This window comes from Phyllobates terribilis, unplaced genomic scaffold (assembly GCF_046119375.1).
Source record: "Phyllobates terribilis strain yellow unplaced genomic scaffold, ASM4611937v1 Scaffold_5__5_contigs__length_657084704, whole genome shotgun sequence".
In the NCBI taxonomy this organism is placed as follows: Eukaryota; Metazoa; Chordata; class Amphibia; order Anura; family Dendrobatidae; genus Phyllobates; species Phyllobates terribilis.
In genome coordinates, this window is record NW_027362765.1 from 479,309,029 (window position 1) to 479,335,340 (window position 26,312).

The 26,312-nt window shown below is 46.0% G+C and overlaps 1 protein-coding gene across 1 annotated transcript in view; it reads left to right on the forward strand.

Annotated features, from left to right (window-relative positions):
* The window catches only part of PCDH15 (protocadherin related 15), a 2,836,044-nt gene that overhangs the window by 928,821 nt on the left and 1,880,911 nt on the right, over positions 1 to 26,312 (forward strand). Inside the window, exon 8 of the mRNA XM_073685487.1 lies at positions 7,800 to 7,970. Coding sequence (XP_073541588.1) covers positions 7,800 to 7,970 — 171 coding nt within the window. The remainder of the gene's footprint in view (positions 1 to 7,799; positions 7,971 to 26,312) is intronic.

The following is a 26,312-nucleotide window of genomic DNA, read 5'->3' on the forward strand; positions in this document are numbered from 1 at the left end:
GATTAGTTCATGCGTCCGGGAGTTAACCATTCTGCGGCACAACTTCCCCTTATAAAGGAACAGTCGACTCTTCTCAGCCCACAGTTGCTTGGCTTCCTCCGGAGCGTCTGGGTCAAGGCGAGCCTCTGGCCGAGTCAGCATCTCCTTCACCAGTCGGACGGCAGGGTCACTGTCTTGCGTTTCCTCCCAGTTGTAGTGAGGCAAGGGGTTAAACGTAGCGGCTTGCTTACTCCTTACCCGGTGGGAATACTGGATAGTCCCATGCCAGTGGAACGCAGGGAGTTCGACTTCTTCCAGTCCCTCTGGATCTTCTCCTACGTCCGGTAGGTTTGGCATCCTGGACAGGGCGTCCGCGTTGGTATTGGAGCGTCCTGCCCGGTATTTGATTGTGAACTCGTAGTTGGACAGACGGGCCATCCATCTCTGCTCTAGGGCACCGAGTCTTGCTGTGTCCAGGTGTGTCAACGGGTTGTTATCCGTGTACACGACGAACCGGGAAGAAGCGAGGTAGTGCTTAAAGCGTTCGGTGACTGCCCACACCACTGCCAGGAACTCTAGCTTAAATGAGCTGTAATTCTCAGGGTTTCTCTCGGTGGGTCGCAGTTTTCGGCTGGCGTAAGCGATTACTCGTTCTTTCCCCTGCTGGATCTGGGACAGCACGGCTCCTAGCCCGATGTTACTTGCGTCGGTGTAGAAGATAAAGGGCTGGCTGTAATCCGGGGACGCCAGGATTTCATCCCCCGTGAGGGCCATCTTCAGCTGGCGGAAGGACTCCTCTTCCAACTTCTCCCATCTGAAGGGCGGCTTCTGGTTCTTGGCCTTCCGGGACTGGCCTATCAGGAGGTCCTGCATAGGAGCTGCCTTTTTGGTGAAACCGGGGATGAACCTGCGGTAGTAGCCTACCAACCCGAGGAACTGCCGCACTTCCTTTACACTGGAGGGACTTGGCCATTCCTTAATTGCGGTGATCTTATCAGGGTCGGGAGCCACTCCGTCAGCGCTCACCACGTGTCCCAGGTGCACCTTTGGTTTCAGGAGGTGACACTTGGAGGGTTTCACCTTTAGGCCGTAGCTTGCCAGAGCTTCGAACACTTCCGCCAGGTGTTTCAGGTGGTCCTCATAAGTCTTAGAATATACGATGACATCGTCCAGGTACAACAGGACCGTCTCGAAGTTTCTATGGCCCAGACAGCACTCCATTAATCGTTGGAAGGTTCCTGGTGCGTTGCAGAGTCCGAACGGCATGCAGGTAAACTCGCTAAGTCCCATCGGGGTGGTGAATGCGGTCTTCTCCCGGTCTGCCTCTGCTACAGGAACCTGCCAGTACCCACTAGTGAGATCCAAGGTAGAGAAGAAGTTAGCAGATCTTAAAGCAGCCAAAGACTCCTCTATCCTTGGTAAGGGGTACGCATCCTTGTGTGTGATACGGTTGATTTTCCAGTAATCTACACACATCCTCATGGTGTTGTCTTTCTTTTTGACTAAGACTAGTGGAGCTGCCCAGGGGCTACAGCTATCCCTGATCACCCCAGTCTCCTTCATGTCTCTAAGCATCCCCTTGGCGTGTTGGTAGTGTGCAGGGGGTACGGGTCGATACCTCTCTTTTATGGGAGGATGGTCTCCCGTGGGGATGTGGTGTTCTACCCCCTTGACTCGCCCGAAGTCTAACGGGTGTTTACTAAACACTCTCTCGTACTCTTGAACCACCCGATAGACTCCCTGTTTCTGATGTGAGGGAGTGGAGTCAGTACCCAAATGTAGTTGCTGACACCAGTCCTCCATTGTTTTCTTAGAGCCGTTACCTTCCTCCGGGTGAGATGGAGGCAAGGGTTCCACAGATTGTATAGCATTTTGGTTAATGGTATATAATTTGGCTAGCGTGGCATACCGGGGCAGGTACACTTCCCTCTTCCCTATATTGATTATGCGAACGGGCACCCTCCCATGGCGTACATTAACCACCCCCCGTGCTGTCAAGATGGTGGGCCTACTGTCTGAGTAAACTGGTTCTACCATTGCCTGGTAATCTCTACCTCTCAGACCAATAGCTGCCCAGCACCAAATCATCATTTCACTTTTTGGGGGCATGGCAATAGGGAAAGGGTCACACATTCTCACGCTACCAATCTCACCGCCGGAGAGTTCCACCTGTTGCCGTCGCATCAGTGCCCGGATCTCTTTTTGGAGCACTCGCTGCTCGCCGGAGCTGGCGTTCTTGGCAACCTGCTGTAAAAGGAAAATCACCTCTGCAAGACAATTTTCAATTACATTAGTTCCTAGAGTTATCTTTGGGTGACTCTCGTGTTTGTCAATGTCTACAATGATCAGTCCCTGTGCTGCCAGTTCAACTCTACCAATTTTAATGGTCACCTCTTTAAATCCGATCTGTGGCACGGGCTGACCATTGCTGGCGATGATACTCAAGTCGTCGTCAGGGTAGCGGGTAATATCCGAGTCATTCCAGTACTGCTTGAAGAGCACGTACGGGATGGTGGTGACCTGTGACCCGGTGTCCAGTAGGGCACTCATAGGAATGCCATCCAGTACCACAGGCAAGACCGGACGTCCTCCCACATATTTGTCGCGCCAGTTTGATGGGCCTGATGATCTTTTTCCTAGGGGTTGGCCCTCTACCCTAGGTTGTGCCAGTTTAAAGGACAGTACCTTGCCATATGTCCGGGCTGATTACAGCGGCGGCAGATGGTTCGTCCGTCCTCGTTGTATCGGTGGCTGGGTCTTCCTCTGGCCGGTGGGGTCCTCCTTGGTCGACGCCACGGGATGTCCTCCGGTCCGGATGCCAGCTGGATCTTCCCTGGAGTGGAAACCTGTAAAGACTGCACAGTTCGGGTTAGCGCAGCAACGCTTTTAGCTAGCTCTTGGACCTGATGGTGCAGGTCTAGAGCCGAGTCATTGTTCAAAGCCTGCGCATCAGCTCCCACAGGCCCTGCCGACAAGGGCGCCGCCTCCTGGTGGTAGGTGGTAGTGGGGCGTCTGTGGGTCACAACGCCACCTGGTGCCGGTTCTCGGAGCACCCGGATGGCTCTGTCCTTGAACTGTGCAAATCCCAGATGAGGGTCCTGTAAGGCCATTGCCCGCAACTGGGTTCGGTGGGCATTGCAATATAAACCCTCTATAAATTGTTCAGTTAACAGCCTGTCCTCGTCTCCCACGCCGTCAGGGTCGGTCTGCTTAATGGCTCTCAGGGCCTCTTGTAGGTTCAGGGCATAGTCCCTTATACTCTCATGTGCCCGCTGTTTGCACCCGTAGAATCTAAGCTTGATCTCGGCTGAGGTGCGGGTATCAAAGGTGTCCCTCAGCCGGGTTAGTATCCCTGCGACAGTCCTCCCCCCAGGTGGCCAGGACTTTACCTCCCTTTGGGCTGCCCCGGTTAATTGGGCCACCAGGATGCTTACTTTTTGCTCTTCTGTGAGGGGGTACACCTGGAAGAGGCTATCCAGTTTTTCTCTAAAGTCCTGCAGGGTATGTGACTCCCCTGAGTACTGGGGTAGCCAGGCTGCCCCCGGGATATAGGGCATGGTGAAAGGCATGACCACAACAGCGGTGGCGCTGGCGGGGGTTGAAGCGGTGAAGCTCTCCTCCGTATCCGACATCCTTCTCCCCCCTAGTGGACCGTGGCCTACCTTGCGATGATCCTCTTCCGTAGGCCGCGGCTCCGTAGTGGATCGTCAGGGTTGAGGACCTTCCGTCGCGCTCCTGTGACGTCGGCGTCTGCTGGGCTCCTTCCAGGACCTTACGCAATGTCCGGACGTGAGGCGGGGCTTCAGTTCTCGCGCGCTTTCGGAGTCCACGCCCCTCTTCTTCCCGCGCGGCGTCCTCAAGATGGCGTCCAATGGCGGGAAAACTCCACGGATGGCGGGAAGAAGGCCGAAGATGGCGCCGGATGGCGGGAAAACTCCACCGATGGCGGGAAGAAAGCGGAAGATGGCGCCGGATGGCGGGAATCTTCACCACGGGTAAGTTTTCACAGTCTTTTTCAGGCACGCAGTACCCGGTGGTTGCGGGCACGAGATCCTGCCGGCTACGCCAAAAGTTGACGCGCCCCTGGGCCTGTGTCGTGCTGCGTTGTGCACGCGGGAGCTTACCCGGAGCCGGATCTGTTGAGGCTTGTAGTCTCGTGGCGGTGATCCGGTCCGTGCCCAGGGAGTCAGACTAAGTGGCGCTGTTTTAGCGGTAGATGTTGGACGACTACGCCACCCGTTGAGTGCAGCCAGGGAGCTGCTGCTGCAGGGCAGACCGCTGAGGCCGGTGGTAGGATTGTGCAGCGTGATAGTATAACCCCCAACGGGAGGGGTATGGCCTCAGGGCAGCCGACGTGGATGATGGGGGTAGCAGGAACCACTCGGAGACGGTACTGTGTAGTTCAGGGTCTTTACTGGTGACAAAGATAGACCCTCCCGGAGTACTGGCTAGCGATTGGGGCCTGATCAGTCCTTGAGCAGATGGGATCTCCCCTGGCCAGGCGGAGTTGTAGGCCTCCCAAACTAACGATACTCTTCTGGCTACCTTGCTAGAGGCGGGTATAAGTAGCCCACGTCCCTGAGTGTACCGTGTGGTGCTCACCCGTATGGCCGGTGACTCGGGGCCTTCGGGTTTCTGGGCCAGAGGACCTGCAATCCCCTGCCGGTCGGTTTCTGCTGCTGGATAGGAGTTAGTCCCCACAGCCTCGGACTCCGGGTCCGGTGATAACTTCTCAGTCAGGGCGAGCTCTGCAGCTGCCAGCCCCTGACTCCTTGTAACACTGCTCCCACAGAGCTCCTGTTGTTTCTTCCTATATTTGCTTCTTTTCTCTGCTTCTTCTCTACTCACTCACCCTGCCTCAGCCCTAGGTTTATATAGGGGAAGTTCTTCCCCTCCCAGGACTGGGCAGGAGGTGTGGCATGCATAGGATCCCTGACCAAGAGACCTCCCACCTGCTCTCAGACATAACATTGCTGTTACTGTGGAAAACCAGACCCCTGGGGTGCCACATCAGCACTGACAACCCAAGAAACAGCAGTCACACAGTATAAATATAATCTGATGAAAAGGCAAGAGATACCTGGCTAGGCTGCGGGCATTGACACAGGCAGCAGCAGATCAGAGTAGAGCACAATGGATAGATAAGAATATGCTACAGCCAATCTAATCATTGGGATCTACTGAAGGTGAATGAAAATCTGGACTAATCCATTCCTGATTCATGGGGTCGGAGTTTAGGTTATCTGCAGGAGAAAGGACACAGTGTATGTACAACTGAACTTGGCTGTTCAGGTGGTACATCTCTGTTTACTAAAGAATATCAGATTGGCGTAGTGGCAGATAAAATATCTGGTCCATCATGCCATATATACTGCAATCACTGATGTTTCTGCTGCTGCCTTAGCTAACTGTTTTGCCCTAGCACTGACACAGGTGGGGAAGTATTGGTTCTGTGGAAAGTAAACAGGTTTCTCTAAAACTTTCCCCATTTTTCTTTCATATCAACAATATAATAGCGACTCTATCCAATAGTGATCCCTTGGATTGTAAAAGGACACAGCCTGTTTTCCCACAAGCCATCACATATATACACAAGTGATCAAAATTGTTGGTACCCCTCGTTTAATGAAAGAAAAATCCACAATAATCACAGAAATAACTTGAATCTGACAAAAGTAATAATAAATTAAAAATCTATGAAAATAAACAAATGAAAGTCAGACATTGCTTTTCAACCCTGCTTCCACAGAATTTTTTAAAAATTAAAGGGGTTGTCAACTACTATTTAAAATATGCCAAAGTGGTTTTATGATGAAAAGCAGCTTCTTTGTAATTACCTCCCTCTTCCTTTTCTGCATGTGAGCGGCGCTATCACTGGCCGCTCTCAGGCATCACATGACCCCCAGCTGCCACCGGCTCTGACATCTGCTGATGTCATGACAAGTCCAGGCTGCAGCCGGAGGTCTCTCTCTTCTGCGTTCCAAGGTGGCTGCTGCGTTGTGGGCGGGGTCATTCCCGTGCGTCATACCCAGCATCCACCGCGCGCTCTACCTCTCCCCATTCATTAAGAAAGCGGTGGATGCTGGGTGTGATGCAGTGGGGTAACCATGCCCATATGCCAGCAGCCATCGCGGGGACCCCAGCATGAGTCACGCCTCAATAGACTGGTAGTCAGCGGGGGGTCATGTGCTGCCTGTGAGCGGCCAGTGATAGCGCCGCTCACAGGCTAAAAAGTCAGGGAGAGGTAATTATAAAGAAGTTGCTTTTCATCATAAAAACGCTTTGGCATATTTTCAATAGTAGTGTACAACCCCTTTAAACTCATGAAATAGGCCTGGACAGAAATGATGGCACCCCTGAAAATAATGTGACAAAAGGGACATGTTAAATCAAGTTGTGTCCACTAATTAGAATCACAGGTGTCTACAATCTTGTAATCAGTCAGTGGACCTGTATATAGGGATACAGATACTCATTGTGCTTTTTGGTGACATGGTGTGTACCACACTCAACATGGACCAGAGGAAGCTAAGGAAAGAGTTGACTCAAATGATAATGATATCATGCTGATAAAACACTGATTGTATCAAAACAGCAAAACACAGTCTAGTAAGTGACACATCACTCCAATCAGGCTCACTTCCCTTACATCATGGTGCTCTCATATTGCATAGCAAAAACCTGGTGACAGATTCCCTTTAAAAGTGTGAAATCTAAAAGTTAAATTGTTACAATGGCAGACCTTCTGTAATTGTCACTGATGTTAGATTTTTTTTCCTGTAAAAATATTGTGTTGCTTTTCTAGAGCATTCAAAATTATGACAAAATGTGTAATTCAAAATACAGCAGGAGAAACACTAGCCATGCCATACACCACACTGAGTCTGACATTTCTGCTGCTGCTAACACTGTTATGTCTATTTCTGCATATTATGTGGATTTCTTCACTGCTGCAATTGTGCACACATTACAGCCTGGAGTTTTTGTCTAATTTTTTAAGGCTTTCTCACTTTATCTCTATTGCTGAGCTGTGACCTCTGACGTCCTCCATCCTGAATTGCCCTAAAATGGCTACTGCATTCCCTGCTTTTGCTTTTATACAAATTATGATAGTACCTCCTAATGGGCTGTGCTATACTGTGAGATGTGATAGCTGTCAGGCATAATGGGGATGTCTGCATGGCTGCACTTATATTTATGTGAGCCTTCTGAAATTTTTTCAATCGGCTGCAATGTGTAAAATGGCAACAGGCTTTTTTTGTTAATTATCAAATCACCAATTGTTCAAATTCACTGGAACCTACAAATTTCATAAAATTTGATCCAAATTTAATTGGCATTGAATTGATTTACTTATCTCTATTATTCTTCCCTAGAATTAAGAATATCTTGATAGTACAGCAGTGTATTAAAGCTGGGTTCTCCAAGTTCAGTCCTCAAGGCCCACCCATAGGCCATGTTTTCAGAATTTCCTTAGTATTGCTCAGGTGATAATTGCATCACCTCCACAGGCAATAATTCCACCACCTGTGTAATACTAAGGAAATCCTGAAAACATGACCTGTTGGTGAGCCTTGAGGACTGGAGTTGGGGAACACTTTATTAAAGCACCATGTGTTTTGGGTCATTAATGTGGATTCACAGAAAGATTTGTTAAAAATGTGTGACACTATTTTCTTTGCATGAATGGATTTACAAAATATATATATTTTTTAATTGGACTCTGAAATTCTAAAACAAATTAACATTTTCATTTCAAAAAGTACATTCTAATTTAATACATTTGCAGCCTGTTTATTATATCCCTCATTTTCCTCCAGGACCGTCCAATCAATCCAAGTGAAAGAAGAACAAGTACAACTACTTTGATAGTTGATGTCCTTGATGGTGATGACCTTGGTCCTAGGTTCCTTCCTTGTTCTCCAGTAGCAAACACCCAAGACTGTCGGCCATTAACTTACAAAGCAATTATACCCGAACTCAGTCCTCCAGTAAGTACACTTAAGAATTTATGTAAAATAAAACCAGTTTTAAATTATTTTATACTTAATATACAATAGCTAACATAAAATATACAAAATATCTTGGATTACATAAAATGAACAGCAACGTTACAACTAAAATTAAAATATTGAAATTCTGTAATTTTATGGATTTTTTTAAGTTTTATTTAGCAAATTTTATATTGAAAAAATATTGTATTTAGTGTTATATCTGATATTTTAAGCAGACCTGTTAAAGCTCCCAGTCGATCCAGTACATTTTATCCGTGGCCTCACTATAAAAATTGGGAGATATTGAGCTTTAGGCTGTGTGCCCACTATGCGTTTTTTAAGCGTTTCCGCAGCGGCAATTCCGCTGCAGAAATGCTTAAAAAACGCTTGGTAGAAGGTCTGCCATGTTCCCCAATGATAAGCCGCATGTGCTGTGCACATGCTGCGGAAATTTCCGCTGCAGATTATCATTGCGGAAAAATACGCAGCACTACCGATTATTTTGCGGAAGCGCTGCGTTTTTGCCGCTATTGACTTGCATTGGAACGCATGGAATCCTCATCACTGCATCTGTACATGCGGAATCCATGCCTTTCAATGTGCGGATGGTACCCAGGTTTGAAGAAGAGGAGACTCTCCTCCGGACCCGGGTACCATAGAACCTGTAAAAAAAAGAATAAAATAAAAAATAAATATTTTACTTACCTTCTGATGGCCCCCGGTGTGCTTGTCTCTGCTTGCCGGCAGCTCGTGGTAGATTAAAGGACCTGCGCTGACATCATTTAGTGATGTGATGGGTCACGCGACCGCTGACGTCGGCAGGTCCTTAAATCTACCGCGAGCTGCCGGCAAGCCGAGACAAGGACACCTGGGGCCATCAGAAGGTAATTTATTATTTATTTTTTATTTTTTACCATTCTTTCGGTCACACTATATAAATCCATGCTGGTTGCATGGATTTATATAGTGTGACCAAGTTGTCAAGCACTTTCCAAGTGATGCTAAAATCGCTTGGAAAGTGCTTGACAACCTGCATGCGGAAATGCATGTGTAGAACGCTTCACTTCCGCTTTCCCCTGGCAGGAAAAACGCATGTACAATCCGCATGTGTTTTTTTCTGCCAGGCAGATGCAGAAACGCTCAGGAAAAAGTCCGGTGCATTTCTGCATCATGGGCTCATAGCCTAAGGATGTATAGTTTTCTATGAATTGATTCTGTATTTTACATATCAAGCTTTTTATTTGCTAATCATTCTGTGTTGGCGGAATGTATCTATATCTGATTATTAAAGGAGTTGTCCACTACTTTCACATTGATGCAGTATCCATAGGATAGGGCATCAATGTATGATCGGCCGGGGTCCCGCACGCGGCACCCCCCCCAATCAGCTGTTATCGGTGCCAGCGGAGGTGGCCGCCGGCCAGAAGTCCTTACCTGCAGTGCTTGGCCATCAAGTTTAGTGGCCAGCTCTTGTTACTGCACATCCACCTCCTATTCAATTGAATGGGAGATGGATGTGCAGTACCCCACACTGGCCACTACAACTTGACGGCCAAGCACCACAGGTAAGGCGGCCGCTGGCTCCAGTAACAGCAGATCGGCGGGGGTGCTGAGTGCCGGACCCCGGCCGATCATACATTGATGCCCTGTCCTGGTATGTGTGGCCCCCTCACCCCTCAATCCTGGTATGCATGGTCCCCTCAACCCACAATCCTGGTATGTGTGGTTCCCTCATCCCTTTCACCCTGTACACACATACAAAATAATAAACAATTATACTCACCTTTCTTCTCTGTGCTCCAGTGCATACCAGGATTGGGGGGTGAAGAGCTCATGCATACCAGGATTGAGGGGTGAGGGGACCATGCATACCTGGATTGGGGGGTGAGGGGACCATGCATACCAGGATTGGGGGGTGAGGGGACCATGCATACCAGGATTGTGGGGTGAGGGGATCATGCATACCAGGATTGGGGGGTGAGGGGACCATGCATACCAGGATTGTGGGGTGAGGGGATCATGCATACCAGGATTGGGGGGTGAGGGGTGCCATGCATACCAGAATAGGGATGAGGGGTACCATGCATACCAGGATTGGAATGCGGGGTACCATGCATACCAGGATCACGGATTGGGTGCCATGCATTCCTGGATGAGGGGAACCATACTTACTAGAATAGGGATGAAGGGTACCATGTATACCAGGATTGGGCATGAGGGGTACCATGTATACACCAGAATTGTGGATGAGGGGCCCATGCATACCAGGATAGGGATGAGGAGTTACATGCATACCAGAATAGGGATGAGCGGTACCATGCATACCGGGATAGGAATGCAGGGTACCATGCATACCAGGATGAGAAATGGGGCACCATGCATACCAGGATGAGGGATTGGTTCCATGCATTCCAGGATGAGGGGTACCATACATACTAGAATAGGGATGAGGGGTACCATACATTCCAGGATAGGGATGAGGTGTACCATACATACCAGGATAGGGATGAGGGGTACCATGTATACCAGGATTGGGGATGAGGGGTACCATGTATACCAGGATAGGGGATGAGGGGCCCATGCACTTGGATGGGGATGAGGAGTGCCATGCATACCAGGATGGGGGTAAGAGAGCCATGCATACCAGGATTGGGGATGACGGAGCCATGCATACCAGGATTGGGCATGAAGGGTACCATGCATACCAGGATTGGGGATGAGGGAGCCATGAATACCAGGATTGGGGATGAGGGGTGCAATGCATACCAGGATTGGGGATGAGGGGCCCATGCATACCAGGATGGGGGTGAGGGGTGCCATGCATTTCAGGATTGGGGATGAGGGAGCCACGCATACCAGGATTGGGGATGAGGGGTGCCATGCATACCAGGATTGGGGATGAGTGATGCCATGTATACCAGGATTGGGGATGAGGGGTGCCATGCATACCAGGATTGGGGATGAGAGGTGCCATGCATACCAAGATTAGGGATGAGGGGTGCCATGGATACCAGGATTGGGGATGAGGGGTGCCATGCATACCGGGATTGGGAATGAGGGGTGCCATGCATACCGGGATTGGGGATGAGGGGTGCAATGCATACCGGGATTGGGGATGAGGGCTGCCATGCATACCAGGATAGGGATGAGGAGTGCCATGCATACCAGGATAGGGGTGAGTGGTGCCATGCATACCAGGATGTGGGCGAGGGGCCCATGCATACCAAGATGAGGGATACCATGCATACAAGGTATGGGGATGAGGATTGCCATGCATACCAAGATTGGGGGTGAGGGGTGCCATGCATACCAGGATTGGGGGTGAGGGGTGCCATGCATACCAGGATTGGATGCTGGGGACAGGAGGGGGGCAGCACAAATACCAGGATAAAGGCAGCACATACCAGCATGGGAGACCATATACCAATAAAAATGCTCAACACCCGGGCGTAGAACGGGTACAATGGCTAATATATATATATATATATATATATATATATATATATATATATATATATATATATATATAGTACAGACCAAAACTTTGAATACTCCATCTCATTTAAAGATTTTTCTGTATTTTCATGACTTTGAAAATTGTACATTCACACTGAAGGCATCAAAACTATGAATTAACACATGTGGAATTATATAGTTAACAAAAAAGTGTGAAACAACTGAAAATATGTCTTATATTCTAGGTTCTTCAAAGTAGCCACCTTTAGCTTTGATGACTGCTTTGCACACTCTTGGCATTCTCTTGATGAGCTTCAAGAGGTAGTCACCGGAAATGGTTTTCACTTCACAGGTGTGCCCTGTCAGGTTTAATAAGTGGGATTTCTTGCCTTATAAATCGGGCTGGGACCATCAGTTGTGTTGTGCAGAAGTCAGGTGGATACACAGCTGATAGTCCTACTGAATAGACTGTTAGAATTTGTATTATGGCAAGAAAAAAGCAGCTAAGAAAAGAAAAACGAGTGGCCATCATTACTTTAAGAAGTGAAGGTCAGTCAGTGCGAAAAATTGGGCAAACTTTGAAAGTGTCCCCAAGTGCAGTTGCAAAAACCATCAAGCGGTACAAAGAAACTGGCTCACTTAAGGACCGCCCCAGGAAAGGAAGACCAAGAGTCACCTCTGCTTCTGAGGATAAGTTTATCCGAGTCATCGGCCTCAGAAGTCGCAGGTTAGCAGCAGCTCTGATTAGAGACTAGGTCAATGCCACACAGAGTTCTAGCAGCAGACACATCTCTACAACAACTGTTAAGAGGAGACTTTGTGCCGCAGGCGTTCATGGTAAAATAGCTGCTAGGAAACCACTGCTAAGGACAAGCAACAAGCAGAAGAGACTTGTTTGGGCAAAAGAACACAAGGAATGGACATTAGACCAGTGGAAATCTGTGCTTTGGTCTGATGAGTCCAAATTTGAGATCTTTGGTTCCAACCACCGTGTCTTTGTGCGACGCAGAAAAGGTGACTGGATGGACTCTACATGCCTGGTTCCCATCGTGAAGCATGGAAGAGAAGGTATGATAGTGTGGGGGTGCTTTGCTGGTGACTCTGTTGGGGATTTATTCAAAATTGAAGGCCTACTGAACCAGCTTGGCTACCACAGCATCTTGCAGCGGCATGCTATTCCATCCGGTTTGCGTTTAGTTGGACCATCATTTATTTTTCAACAGGACAATGACCCCAAACACACCTCCAGGCTGTGTAAGGGCTATTTGACCAAGAAGGAGAGTGATGGGGTGCTGCGCTAGAAGACCTGGCCTCCACAGTCACCAGACCTGAACCCAATCAAGATGGTTTGGGGTGAGCTGGACCGCAGAGTGAAGGCAAAAGGGCCAACAAGTGCTAAGCATCTCTGGGAACTCCTTCAAGATTGTTGGAAGACCATTTCCGGTGACTACCTCTTGAAGCTCATCAAGAGAATGCCAAGAGTGTGCAAAGCAGTCATCAGAGCAAAAGGTGGCTACTTCAAAGAACCTAGAATATATGACATATTTTCAGTTGTTTCACACTTTTTTGTTAGTATATAATTCCACATGTGTTAATTCATAGTTTTGATGCCTTTAGTGTGAATGTACAATTTTCATAGTCATGAAAATACAGAAAAATCTTTAAATGAGAAGGTGTGTCCAAACTTTTGGTCTGTATGCATATATGTATACATACATAGATAGATAGATATACAGTGGTGTGAAAAAGTGTTTGCCCCTTCCTGATTTCTTATTCTTTTAAATGCTTGTCACACTTATATAATTATTTCAGATCACAAAACAAATTTAAATATTAGACAAAGAAAACACAAGTAAATACAGAATGCAGTTTTTAAATTAAGGTCTTTATTAGTAAAGGAAAATGGAATCCAAACCTACAAGGCCCTGTGTGAAAAAGTTATTGCCCCATAAAACTAATAACTGGTTGGGCCACCCTTAGGAGCAACAACTGCAATCAAGCGTTAGAGATAACTGGCAATGAGTCTTTTACAATACCCTGTAGTAATTTTTACAAAATTGTTGTAATTCAGCCACTTTGCAGGGTTTCTGAGCATGAACCTCCTTTTTAAGGTCATGCCACAGCATCTAAATCGGATTAAGATAAGGACTTTGACTGGGACACTCCAAAGTCTTAATTTCGTTTTTCTTAAGCCATTCAGAGGTAGACTTGCTGGTGTGTTTTGGATCATAATCCTGCTGTATAACCCAAGTGCGCTTCAGCTTAAGGTCACAAACAGCTGGCCAGACATTCTCCTTCAGGATTTTTTAGACAGCAGTCTTCATGGTTCCATTTACCACAGCAAGTCTTCCAGGTCCTGTAGCAGCAAAACAGCCTCAGACCATCACACTACCACCACCGTACTTTACTGTTGGAATGATGTTCCTTTTCTGAAATGCTGTGTTTCCTCCATGCCAGATGTAATGGAACATGTACCTTCCATAAAGTTCAACTTGTGTCTCGTCAGTCCACAGAGTAATCTCCCAAAAGTTTTGGCGATCATCAAGATGTTTTTTGGCAAAACTGAGATGAGCCTTTATGTTCTTTTTGCTGAGCAATGGTTTTCGTCTTGGAACTCCGCCATGCATGCTATTTTTGCCCAGTCTCTTTCTTATGTTGGAGTCATGAACACTGACCTTAACTGAGGCAAGTGAAGCCTGCAGTTTTTTGGATGTTGTTCTGTTTTTTTTCGTGACCTCTTGGATGAGTCATCGCTGCCCTCTTGGGGTAATTTTGGTTGGCTGGCCACTCCTGGGAAGGTTCACCACTGTTCCATGTTTTCACCATTTGTGGATAATGACTGTCATTATGGTTTGCTGGAGTCCCAAAGCTTTAGCAATGGCTTTATAACCTTTTCCAGACTGATAGATCTCAATTACTTTGTTTTTCATTTGTTCCTGAATTTCTTTGGATCGCAGCATGATGTCTAGCATTTAAGGATCTTTTGGTCTACTTCATTTTGTCAGGCAGGTCTTATTTAACTGATTTCTTGATTGAGAACAGATGTGGAAGTAATCAGACCTGTGTATGTCTAAGAAAATTGAACTCCACTCCCCAAAGTTGTGATAAACCACAGTTAATTTATGTTTTAAAGAGGGGGCATATATAAATATATGAAATCCGTTTATTAAAGGGGACGTCAGCAGGTTTTTGGTATGTAATCCGAGAGCAGCATGATATAGGGGCTCAGACCCTAATTCCAGTGATGTGCCACTTTCTGGTCTACTTGCGGTCATTTTGATACAATCACAGTTTTCTCTGCTGTAAATCCAGTAGAGCTCAGAATGCTGATCCTTGCATAACCATGCCCTTCCCACTGATTGGCAGCTTTCAGTGTACATTGTATATTGACAGAAAGCTGGTAATCAGTTATGGGTGTGGGGTTACACAGAGCAAGTTGATTAAGATGTGGCAGTTTGTCCATTAGTGATAATTTCCTGCTGATAAAACACTGAGTTTATTGAAAGAACAACACACAGTCTAGCAAGTGACACATCACGGGAATCAAACTTTCATCCCCTGCATCATGCCTCTCTCAGATTTTATAGCCAAATTCTCCTGACAGATTCCTTTTAAGTAAAATGTATATTTTACAAATTTGTGAATTATTATTTTCATTTTTAATATGGCGATCTGTATTAAAATAAAAAAATTAGAAAGCTTGTAGTTTTTATACTGGTCACTAGGGCTATTCTCGACTCATGCTTTCTATTCTTTCCAGAAATGAGCATGTACATTAGTAGGAATAGACTGACTTAGACCCTATCTGTTGTATTGAAGCAATTAATGAATGTGTGCTAAGGTCACTATGAAGGGAGGATAAGCAGGCTCTGTATGTGACATCACCTTATGTGAATGGTTGATCCATCGTTATCATTTGTTTATAGAGGCTTTACTTGTCATTGTAATCCTTCCTGCCTGTGATGATAATGTGACTTCTGAAAAATATTTTGTAAGTAAGAGAACTTATAAAAATGCCATTTTCTGATTATATGTTCCCTTAAAATACCAAGCATGTACTATTAAATCTCATATATAGTGATGATTACTGGATAGATGTTGTTTTCTCTTGAAGTAACTGATTGCCAAAGCTTACAGAAGTTGCTTCATAAGACAACACAGAAACTTTGGAGTGCACCATGTACATTAGGTTAAAATACACTAAAGCAGCTGATCCATTGTATATTATCTGATGTAATTATGCTAAGGTGAATTGTAAGATCGGTGATATAATGAATGTTCACAAAAGTCCCAATTGTTCCACCTTTGTGACCTACAGAAGTTAAACCGGCTTTTACATTTAAAAAATAATTTGTTGAAATCCATCATTCCATCCAACTTTGATTTAATATGTATGTTGAGCACTCTGGAATGCCCACTCTGTCTGCAACAAGCTCCATTTTGTCCATGACTTCTTTACCTCTCTCAATCTCTCCTTCCTGGGCATCACAGAGACATGGCTGATACCCTCCGACACTGCCTCCCTTGCTGTGCTGTGTTACGGTGGCTTTCACTTCACCCACACTACTCGCCCTGGCAACAGACATGGTGAAGGAGTGGGTCTTCTCCTTTCCAACAACTGCACATTTAGCCCTACCCTACCTCTACCCTCCCTTATTCTCCCTTCTTTTGAAGTCCACTCTGTCCGCATCTACTCTCCCTCGAACCTCCAAGTGGCTGTCATATAACAACCTCCAGGCCCAGTCACTGCCTTTATTGACCAATTCTCAACCTGGCTTCTTTACTTTCTCTCTGCTGACATTCCCACAATCATCATTGGAGACTTCAACATCCTCACTGACACTCGCCAGTCAACAGTATCCAAACTCCTGTCACTTACTTCATCCTTTGGACTTACTCAGTGGTCCTCCTCAGCCACCCACACAGAAGGACACACACTAGACCACATCTTCACCCGACTCTGCTCCCTATCTAACCTCACAACCTCCCCCCTTCCCCTATCTGACCACCATCTACTCACCTTCTCATCACTGTCCTCCTCACCTGTTACCCATATCCAGCAACTAGCACACCCCCGCAGAAACCTTGCACATCTAGACACCCACAGACTCTCTGACTCTATTCTACCACTGACATCCATAGCTTCACTCCACAACACAGACAGCGCCACTGCTTTCTACAATGCCACTCTTGCATCAGCTATTGACTCGGTTGCCCCTCTTGTGCATGGCAGAGCGTGACGAGTCAATAGGCAACCCTTGCACAACAACCTCACTAAACAGCTTCGACAACCGTTCAGGGTTGCGGAGTGGCATTGTAAGAAAAAACATTCTCACGATGATTTCACTTCATTCAAACAAGCAACACTCGCATTCAAATCAGCCCTCTCCTCTGCTAAGCAGCCTACTTTACAACCCTCATATCTTACCTATCCTACAACCCCAAATAGCTATTCAACACTTTTACCTTTATCCTCTGCCCTCCACTGCCCCCTCCAACCTCCATCATCTCTGCTGAGGAGTTTGCCACACACTTCAAAAACAAGGTTGACCAAACAAGGCAAGTCTTTACTGTCCAACCACCACAACCCCTTTGTTTTCCAGACCATTGCCCTTCCCCTATATCCTCCCTTCCCAACATCACTGAAAGAGACCTTATTCGTCTCCTCTCCAAATCACACCTCACCACATGTGCACTCGACCCCATCCCATACCACCTCCTCCCCAACCTCACCCCTACACTCATCCCATCCCTAACCCATCTTTTCAACCTATCACTATCTTCTGGTACCTTCCCTGCTGCCTTCAAGCATGCCACAATCACGCCCATCCTCAAAAAGCCATCCCTCAACCCTACCGCCTTGTCCAGCTATCGCCCCATATTGCTGCTCCCTTTTGCCTCCAAACTCCTTGAGCAAAACGTTCACGCTGAACTTTCCTCCAACTTCTCATATAACTGTCGCTTCGACAACCGACAATCCGGCTTCCGCCCCCACCATTCCACCGAAACTGCCCTTACCAAAATCACCAATGACTTGCTTACCGCCAAATCTAAAAAGACAATTCTCTGTACGCCTTCTTCTTGACCTGTCCTCTGCTTTCGATACAGTTAACCACTGCCTCCTACTACAGATCCTCTCTTCCTTTGGCGTCAAAGACCTTGCCCTATCTTGGATCTCCTCATACCTTTCTAACTACACATTTAGCGTCTCCCACTCCCACACTACCTTCTCACCCTACCCCCTCTCTGTTGGAGTCCCTCAAGGCTCTGTCCTAGGACCCCTACGCTTCTCAATCTATACCCTTGGCCTGGGACAGCTCATAAAATCCCATGGCTTCCAGTACCATCTGTACGCTGATGACACCCATATCTACCTCTCTGGCCCAGATGTCACCTCTCTGCTGTCCAGAATCCCAGCATGTCTAGCAGCCATATCCTCCTTCTTCTCCCACTACCTAAAGCTCAATGTGGACAAAGCTGAACTCATTATCTTTCCCCCATCTCGCATATCTTTCCCACCTGATCTTTCTATCACAATAAATGACATCACTCTTTCCCCTGTACCGACAATCTGCTGCCTCGGAGTAACCCTTGACTCTGCCCTGTCCTTCAAACCCCACACCCAAGCTCTCGCCACCTCCTGTCACCTCCAGCTCAAAAAGATTTCCAGAATCCGTCCTTTCCTCAACCCTCAATCTACTAAACTGCTTGTGCATGCCCTCATCATCTCCTGCCTCGACTACTGCAACATCCTCCTCTGTGGCCTACCTGCTAGCACTCTCACATCCCTCCAGTCCATCCTTAACTCTGCTGCGCGACTGGTTCATCTCTCGCCTCACTACTCCTCTGCTACTCCCCTTTGCAAATACATTCACTGGCTCCCATTTCCCCAGTGTATCCAGTTCAAACTACTAACACAGACCTACAAAGCCATCCATAACTTCTCTCCTCCGTGCATCTCTGAACTAATCTCTCGATATATTCCCTCACGTAATCTCCGGGTCTCCCAAGACCTCCTCTCCTCCACACTTATTCGTTCCTCACCCAATCGCCTCCAATATTTCTCCCGAATATCCACCATCCTATGGAATTCTGTGCCTCAACACATCCGATTATCCACCACACTTAGATCCTTCAGATGGAACCTGAAAACCCATGTCTTCAAACAAGCTTACAGCCTGCCATGACCTTGCTTGCTGCCACCTCAACAAAACCAGAGCTACTGCAACACTTCAACCTACTGTCTCCTTCCCCAATCCTGTAGAATGTAAGCCTGCAAGGGCAGGTTCCTCTTCCCTCCATACCAGTCTATTATTGTTAGTTTGTTTACTGTAAGTGATATCTGTATTTGGTATGTAACCCCTTCTTATGTACAGCACCATGGAATCAATGGCGCTATATAAATTAATAATAATAATAATAATAATAATAATAAACTACTTGAGCAACACATACACGCTGAACTTTCTTCTCACTTCTCATCTAACTCTCTCTTCGACAATGGACAATTCGGCTTCCGCCCCCACTATTCCTCTGAAACTGCCCTTACCAAAATTACCAATGACTTACTTACAGCCAAAGCTAACAGACAATTCTCTGTACTCTTTCTTCTTGACGTGTCCTCTGCTTTCGACACAGTTGACCACTGCCTCCTACTACATATCCTCTCTTCCTTTGGCATCAACAACCTTGCCCTATCTTGGATCTCCTCATACCTTTCTAACCACATATTTAGTGTCTCCCACTCCCACACTACCTCCTCACCCTGCTCCCTCTCTATTGGAGTCCCTCAAGGCTCTATCCTAGGACCACCAACTCTTATCAATCTACACCCTTGGCCTAGGACAGCTCATAAAATCCCATGGCTTCCAATTCCATCTGTACGCTGAAAACACCCAGATCTACCTCTCTGGCCCAGAAGTCTCCTCTCTGCTGTCCAGAATCCCAGCATGTCTAGCAGTTATATCCTCTTCCTTCTCCTCCCACTTCTTCAAGCTCAACATGGACAAAACTGAACTCATCATCTCGCATATCTTCTCCACTTGATCTTTCTATCACAATAATTGACATCACACTTTCCCCTGTACAGTCAATCCGCTGCCTCGGAGTAACCCTTGACTCTGCCCTGTCCTTCAAACCCCACATCCAAGCTCTCTCCACCTCCTGTCGCCTCCAGCTCAAAAATGTCTCCAGAATCCGTCCTTTCCTCAGCTCTCAATCTACTAAACTGCTTGCACATGCCCTCGTAATCTCCCTCCTCGACTACTGCAACATCCTCCTCTGTGGCCTACCTGCTAACACTCTCTCAACCCCTCCAGTCCATCCTTAACTCTGCTGCGCGACTGGTTTATCTCCCACCTTGCTTCTTCTCTGCTAATCCCCTTTGCAAACTCCTTCACTGGCTCCCAATTGCCCAGCGTATCCAGTTTAAACTACTAACACTGATTTACAAAGTCATCTATAACCTCTCTCCTTCGTACATCTCTGAACTAATCTCCCGATACATTCCCTTACTTAATCTCCGGTTCTCCCAAGACCTCCTTCTCTCCTCCACACTTATTTGTTCTTCACCCAATCGCCTCCAATATTTCTCCCTAATATCCCCCATCCTATGGAATTCTGTGCCTCAACACGTCCACTTGTCTGCCACATTTGGATCCTTCATACGGAACCTGAAAACCCATCTCTTCAAGCAAGCTTTCAGCCTGCCATGACCTTGCTTGCTGCCACCTCAACAACACCAGAGCTACTGCAATCCCCCCAACCTACTGTCTCCTTCCCCATTCCTGTAGAATGTAACCCCTCAAGGGCAGGGTCTTCTTCCCTCTGTACCAGTCTATCATTGTTAGTTTGTTTACTGTAAGTGATATCTGTATTTGGTATGTCACCCCTTTTTATGTACAGCACCATGGAATCAATGGCGCTATATAAATAAATAATAACAATAATAGCTATAGTAGCAGTAATAATATTGTTCTCAAATTGCAACACGTTTTGTGCATCAACTATTAAGAAACACTTTATGAAAAATCTCAGAAATCTCTTTAAACATTTTTTAGCTAAATCTTTTCTGGCCTTTTGTTAGGCATTTGATTTTAGAGGTTTGTACTTTGTAAGAAATTAGTTTTTAATTTAGATGCCATATCCATTGCGTATATGAGTCAGTCATTTTCTATATTTTTTTTGTTTTGTCTTTTGATCTTTTCAATTTAGATTTTTCTTTTTCTTCTGTCTGAAAAGCTATGCTTTGAATCCATTGCATCATGTTCATGGTTCCCTTGATCCCACTAACCTCCAACTCCCGTACTTGACCTTATGTTCTTAAATCCTGCTTTCTTTGAACATGTTTCAGTCTTCTGCATTATTGATCTCATTTCTACTTTTAAAAATCCCCATTAAATCCCTGGATCCCATGTGTACACTTGTTTTGTCCCCTCTTGTAGAAAAACACATGAAAGTGCATTTCATGGCCATTAAGTTCTTGCCTGGATAGCATGTGTTATTGTAATCTAGTACAATCAACACAATGCTTGATCTTGCCTACATGTGGGCTGTGGAAGTGAGACTAATTTGAAAGCTTGACAACATTGAGTGTTATAATATTGAATTGTAAACACTTGAAAGCACCAATAATGGCTCCCGGGGAGTAAATACAAACACAAAATATAATATTCTTATTTTACAGCTAAATAATTTAGTAAATGAAAAAGTATGTTTTAACATTAAATTTTATATATACAGTACAGACCAAAAGTTTGAATACACCTTCTCATTTAAAGATTTTTCTGTATTTTCATGACTATAAAAATTGTACATTCACACTGAAGGCATCAAAACTATATATTAACATATGTGGAATTATATACTTAACAAAAAAGTGTGAAACAACTGAAAATATGTCTTATATTCTAGGTTTTTCAAAGTAGCCACCTTTTGCTTTGATGAATGCTTTGCACACTCTTGGCATTCTCTTGATGAGCTTCAAGAATTAGTCACCGGAAATGGTTTTTACTTCACAAGTGTGCCCTGTCAGGTTTAATAAGTGGGATTTCTTGCCTTATAAATGGGGTTGGGAACATCAGTTGTGTTGTGCAGAAGTCAGGTGGATACACAGCTGATAGTCCTACTGAATAGACTGTTAGAATTTGTATTATGGCAAGAAAAAAGGAGCTAAGTAAACAAAACGAGTGGCCATCATTAATTTAAGAAATGAAGGTCAGTCAGTCTGAAAAATTGGGCAAACTTTGAAAGTGTCCCCAAGTGCAGTTGCAAAAACCATCAAGCGGTACAAAGAAACTGGCTCACTTAAGGACCGCCCCAGGAAAGGAAGACCAAGAGTCACCTCTGCTTCTGAGGATAAGTTTATCCGAGTCATCGGCCTCATCAAGCGCTACAAAGAAACTGGCTCACATGAGGACAGCCCCAGGAAAGGAAGACCAAGTCGCCTCTGCATCTGAGGATAAGTTTATCCGAGTCACCAGCCTCAGAAATCACAGGTTAACAGCAGCTCAGATTAGAGACCATTTCAATGCCACACTGAGTTCTAGCAGCAGACCCATCTCTACAACAACTGTTAAGAGGAGACTTTGTGCAGCAGGCCTTCATGGTAAAATAGCTGCTAGGAAACCACTGCTAAGGACAGGCAACAAGCAGAAGAGACTTGTTTGGGCTAAAGAACACAAGGAATGGACATTAGACCAGTGGAAATCTGTACTTTGGTCTGATAAGTCCAAATTTGAGATCTTTGGTTCCAGTTGTTTCACAATTTTTTGTTAACTATATAATTCCACATGTGTTAATTCATAGTTTTGATGCCTTCAGTGTGAATGTACAATTTTTATAGTCATGAAAATACAGAAAAATCTTTAAATGAGAAGGTGTGTCCAAACTTTTGGTCTGTACTGTATATATATATACTAGCTATTGAGCCCTTTCTACGCCTGGGTGGCGAGCATTTTTATTGATATATGGTCTCCCATGCTGGTATGTACTGCCCCCATTCTGGTATTTGTGCTCCCCTATCCTGTACCTCCATCTGTTATGTGCTACCCTCAACCCTATCCGGGTATGCATGGCATGCCTCATCCCTATCCTGGTGTGCATGGCACCCCCACCCCCAATCCTGGTATGCATTGCACCCCTCACCCTCAATCCTGGTATCCATGGCACAACTCACCCCCAATCCTGTTATACATGGCACCCCTCACCACTAATCATGGTATGCATGGCACCCCTCATCCCTATCCTGGTATGCATGGCACCCCATCCTTCATCCGTGTATGAATGGTACCCCTTATCCCTATCCTGGTATACATGGTACCCCTTATCCCTTTCCTGGTATGCATTGCCCCTCATCCGAATCCTGGTATGCATGCCCCCCCCTGATCCCTTTCCTGGTATGCATGGTACCCCTCATCCCAAATCCTGGTATGCATGGCACCCCTCATCCCCAATCCTGGTATGCATGGCACCTCTCATCCCCAATCATGATATGCATGGCACTCCTCATCCCCAATCTTGGTTTGCATGGCATTCCTCATCCCCAATCCTGGAATGCATGGCACCCCACATTCCAAATCTGGTATACATGGCACCCCTCATCCCAATCCTGGTATGCATGGCACCCCATCTCTCATCCTGGTATGCATGGCCCCCTGATCACAAATTTGATATATATGGCACCCCTCATCCCAATCCTGGTATGCATGGCACCCCTCATCCCCCAATCCTGATATGTATGGTACCCAATCCCTCATCCTGGTATGTATGGCTTCCTCATCCCCAATCCTGGTATGCATGGTACCCCTCATCCCCAATCCTTGTATGCATGGCACTCCTCATCCCTATCCTGGTATGTATAGTATCCCTCATCCTGGTATGCATGGCACCCAATCCCTCATCCTGGTATTCATGGCACCCCATCCCTCATCCTGGTATGCATGGTACCCCACATCCCTATTCAGGTATGTATGGTACCCCTCATCCTAGTATGCCTGGCACCCTTCATCCCAATTCTGGTATGTATGGCACCCCCCATCCCCCTATCCTGGTATGTATGGCCTCCTCATCCCCCAATCCTGATTTGCATGGCACCCAACCCCTCATCCTGGTATGCATGGCTCCCTCATCCCCAATACTGGTATGTATGGCCCCCTCATCTCTATCCTGGTATGCATGGCACTCCTCATCCCCCAATACTGGTATGCATGGCACCACATATTCCTATTCTGGTATGCATGGTACCCCTCATCCCTATTCTGGTATGCATGGTACCCTTCATCCTGGTATGCATGGTACCCCACATTCCTATCCTAGTATGCATGGTACTCATCATCCCCAATGCTGGTATTGGCACCCCTCATCCCAATTCTGGTATGTATGGCACCCCTCATCCCCCAATCCTGGTATGTATGGCCTCCTCATCCCCCAATCCTGATATGCATGACACCCAACCCCTCATCCTGGTATGCATGGCTCCCTCATCCCCAATACCCCTCATCCCAATTTTGGTATGTATGGCACCCCTCATCCCCCAATCCTGGTATGTATGGCCTCCTCATCCCCCAAACCTGATATGCATGGCACCCAGCCCCTCATCCTGGCATGCATGGCTCCCTCATCCCCAATACCGCTCATCCCTATTCTGGTGTGCATGGTACCCCTCATTTTGGTATGCATGTCACCCCATCCATCATCCTGGTATACATGGTACCCCGCATTCCTATCCTGGTATGGATGGTACTCCTCATCCCCAATGCTGGTATGCATGGCACCCCTCATCCCCAATGCTGGTATGCATGGCACTCCTCACCACCCAATCCTGATATGCATGGCACCCCTCATCCAAAATCCTGGTATGCATGGTCCCCTCTTCTGACAATCCTGGTATGCATGGTCCCCTCACCCCCAATCCTGGTATGTGTGGCCCCCTCATCCCACAGTCCTGGTATGTGTGGTCCCCTCCTCCCCCAATCCTGGTATGTGTGGCCCCCTTATCCCCCAATCCTGGTATGTGTGGCCCTCTCACCCCCAATCCTGGTATGTGTGCCCTCCTCATCCCTTTCCCTGCACACATACAACAAAAACACTTATACTCACCTTTCTTCCCTGTGCTCCAGCGCTGCTGTGCCTTTTCTGCCGGAGGCATTTAACAAAATGGAAAGTGAATAAACAAAACAGAAATCTAAATCAATTAAATATTTGATGTGACCAGTAGAGGTGATTGAATCCATTTGACTCATACTATTTTTCATTTATAATGCATTAGAAAGCACCAGCAAGAAAGCAAAGTTTTATCAGTTAAAAAAAAAAACATCTGAAATCAGTGTCAGCCACAGATGGTGTACCTGCTTGTAACAGGAGACTACTGTGATTTTGGATTTTTTGTACAATCTTTTCATAAAGGGGGGTTAATAGATTTTTTAAATACAATAACAGAGACTGTCTACCTCATTAAGTGTGCATGCTGCAAACACTTTTTCTTTGCATATCTTTTTAATAATTCAAATTTTGAATGTGTCCCAATAAAAAAAACAGTGCCCTGTTGCTTGATTTCGCTTTTTGGGCATGTAACTGCTTAGCATTTTTTATCAGGTTATCTTTGGGGAGAGGGATGAATTTTGATAAAAAAACATTACTTTCTTCAACTCTACCCCACAAGAGTTCAATTCGGTTGAGGTATAGGGACTGTGGGGGGGAATCTAGCACCTCTACTTCATGGCCATTGAACCATTTCTTGGCCAATCTCAAAGTATGCTTTGGGTCTTGTCCTGCTGGAACACTATGTTGTCATTTTCATACCCATAGTTCTCGAGTGTACAAAGTAATTCATCTTGTACGATACTCACATATGGATCAGCATTGAGACCATCATCGATCCTGGTCAAGTATCCAACACTTTTGGCTGTGAAACAACCCCATATCATCAGGTTTCCTTCATCAAACTTGACAGTTCCTTCAATTTCTCCATCCGTTAGCCCCCTTTTCCCTTATTTATTACAGACTTCTTTTCACCCATCAGAGTCTAGTCTATTGACTTTTGTCTCATCTTTCCAAATCACACATTTCCAATCTTCTGCTTTTTAGTTTACTTTTTTTGCAAGCTCAAGTCAATGCTTCTTATGACGATATTGAAGTAGAAGCTTCTTCATCTTTTTTTGAGCCACCATTCAAGACTTGTGTAACATGCGTTGCACGGTGCTTGCATGGATGTCTATGATCTCACTATTACTAAAATTACAAGTCACCTCCACTACCATGTTTGCCGCATCAGAACTAATAGACGTTGTGATAAGAGAATTTGTTGACTCCAATATTTTGCCTGGACTTCCACCTCTTGGCTTTTGAATGGATGGATTTCATTTCATATTCTTCCAACTTTCATGGCACTCATATGATGCAGTTTGGCAATTTTCTTGGCCGAGAGGCCTCTATCGATGAGCTGGATGATGCTGTTTCTCTTTTCTTGAGAAATATTCTTCATGGATGCTCCTCAATTCAAACCAGAGATCTTCACCTTTGGAATCAACCTAATAACACACTGAGCTTTTATAGAATGTGAGAACAGATTGTATGAGGGTCAGTCAATAAGTAATGCCTCCTATTGTTTTTCTCCTTTTAATTGGCAAGAAATTCAAATGCAATTACATAGGATGAAAACGACAACATTAACGAATGATTTGTCACTTTTCAATATAATCTCAATCCATTTCCACAGTCTTGGTCCACCATTTAACAAGGGCATGTATTCCAGCATGGTAAAAAGCATTCTTGGGACCCACCGTGCACAAACTTTTCTGTATCCCAGTTGTCCAATAATTTTCAACACACTGCCCTTACTGAGGCAGATAATGCCACACAATTCTTCTGCAGTCACCCGGCGGT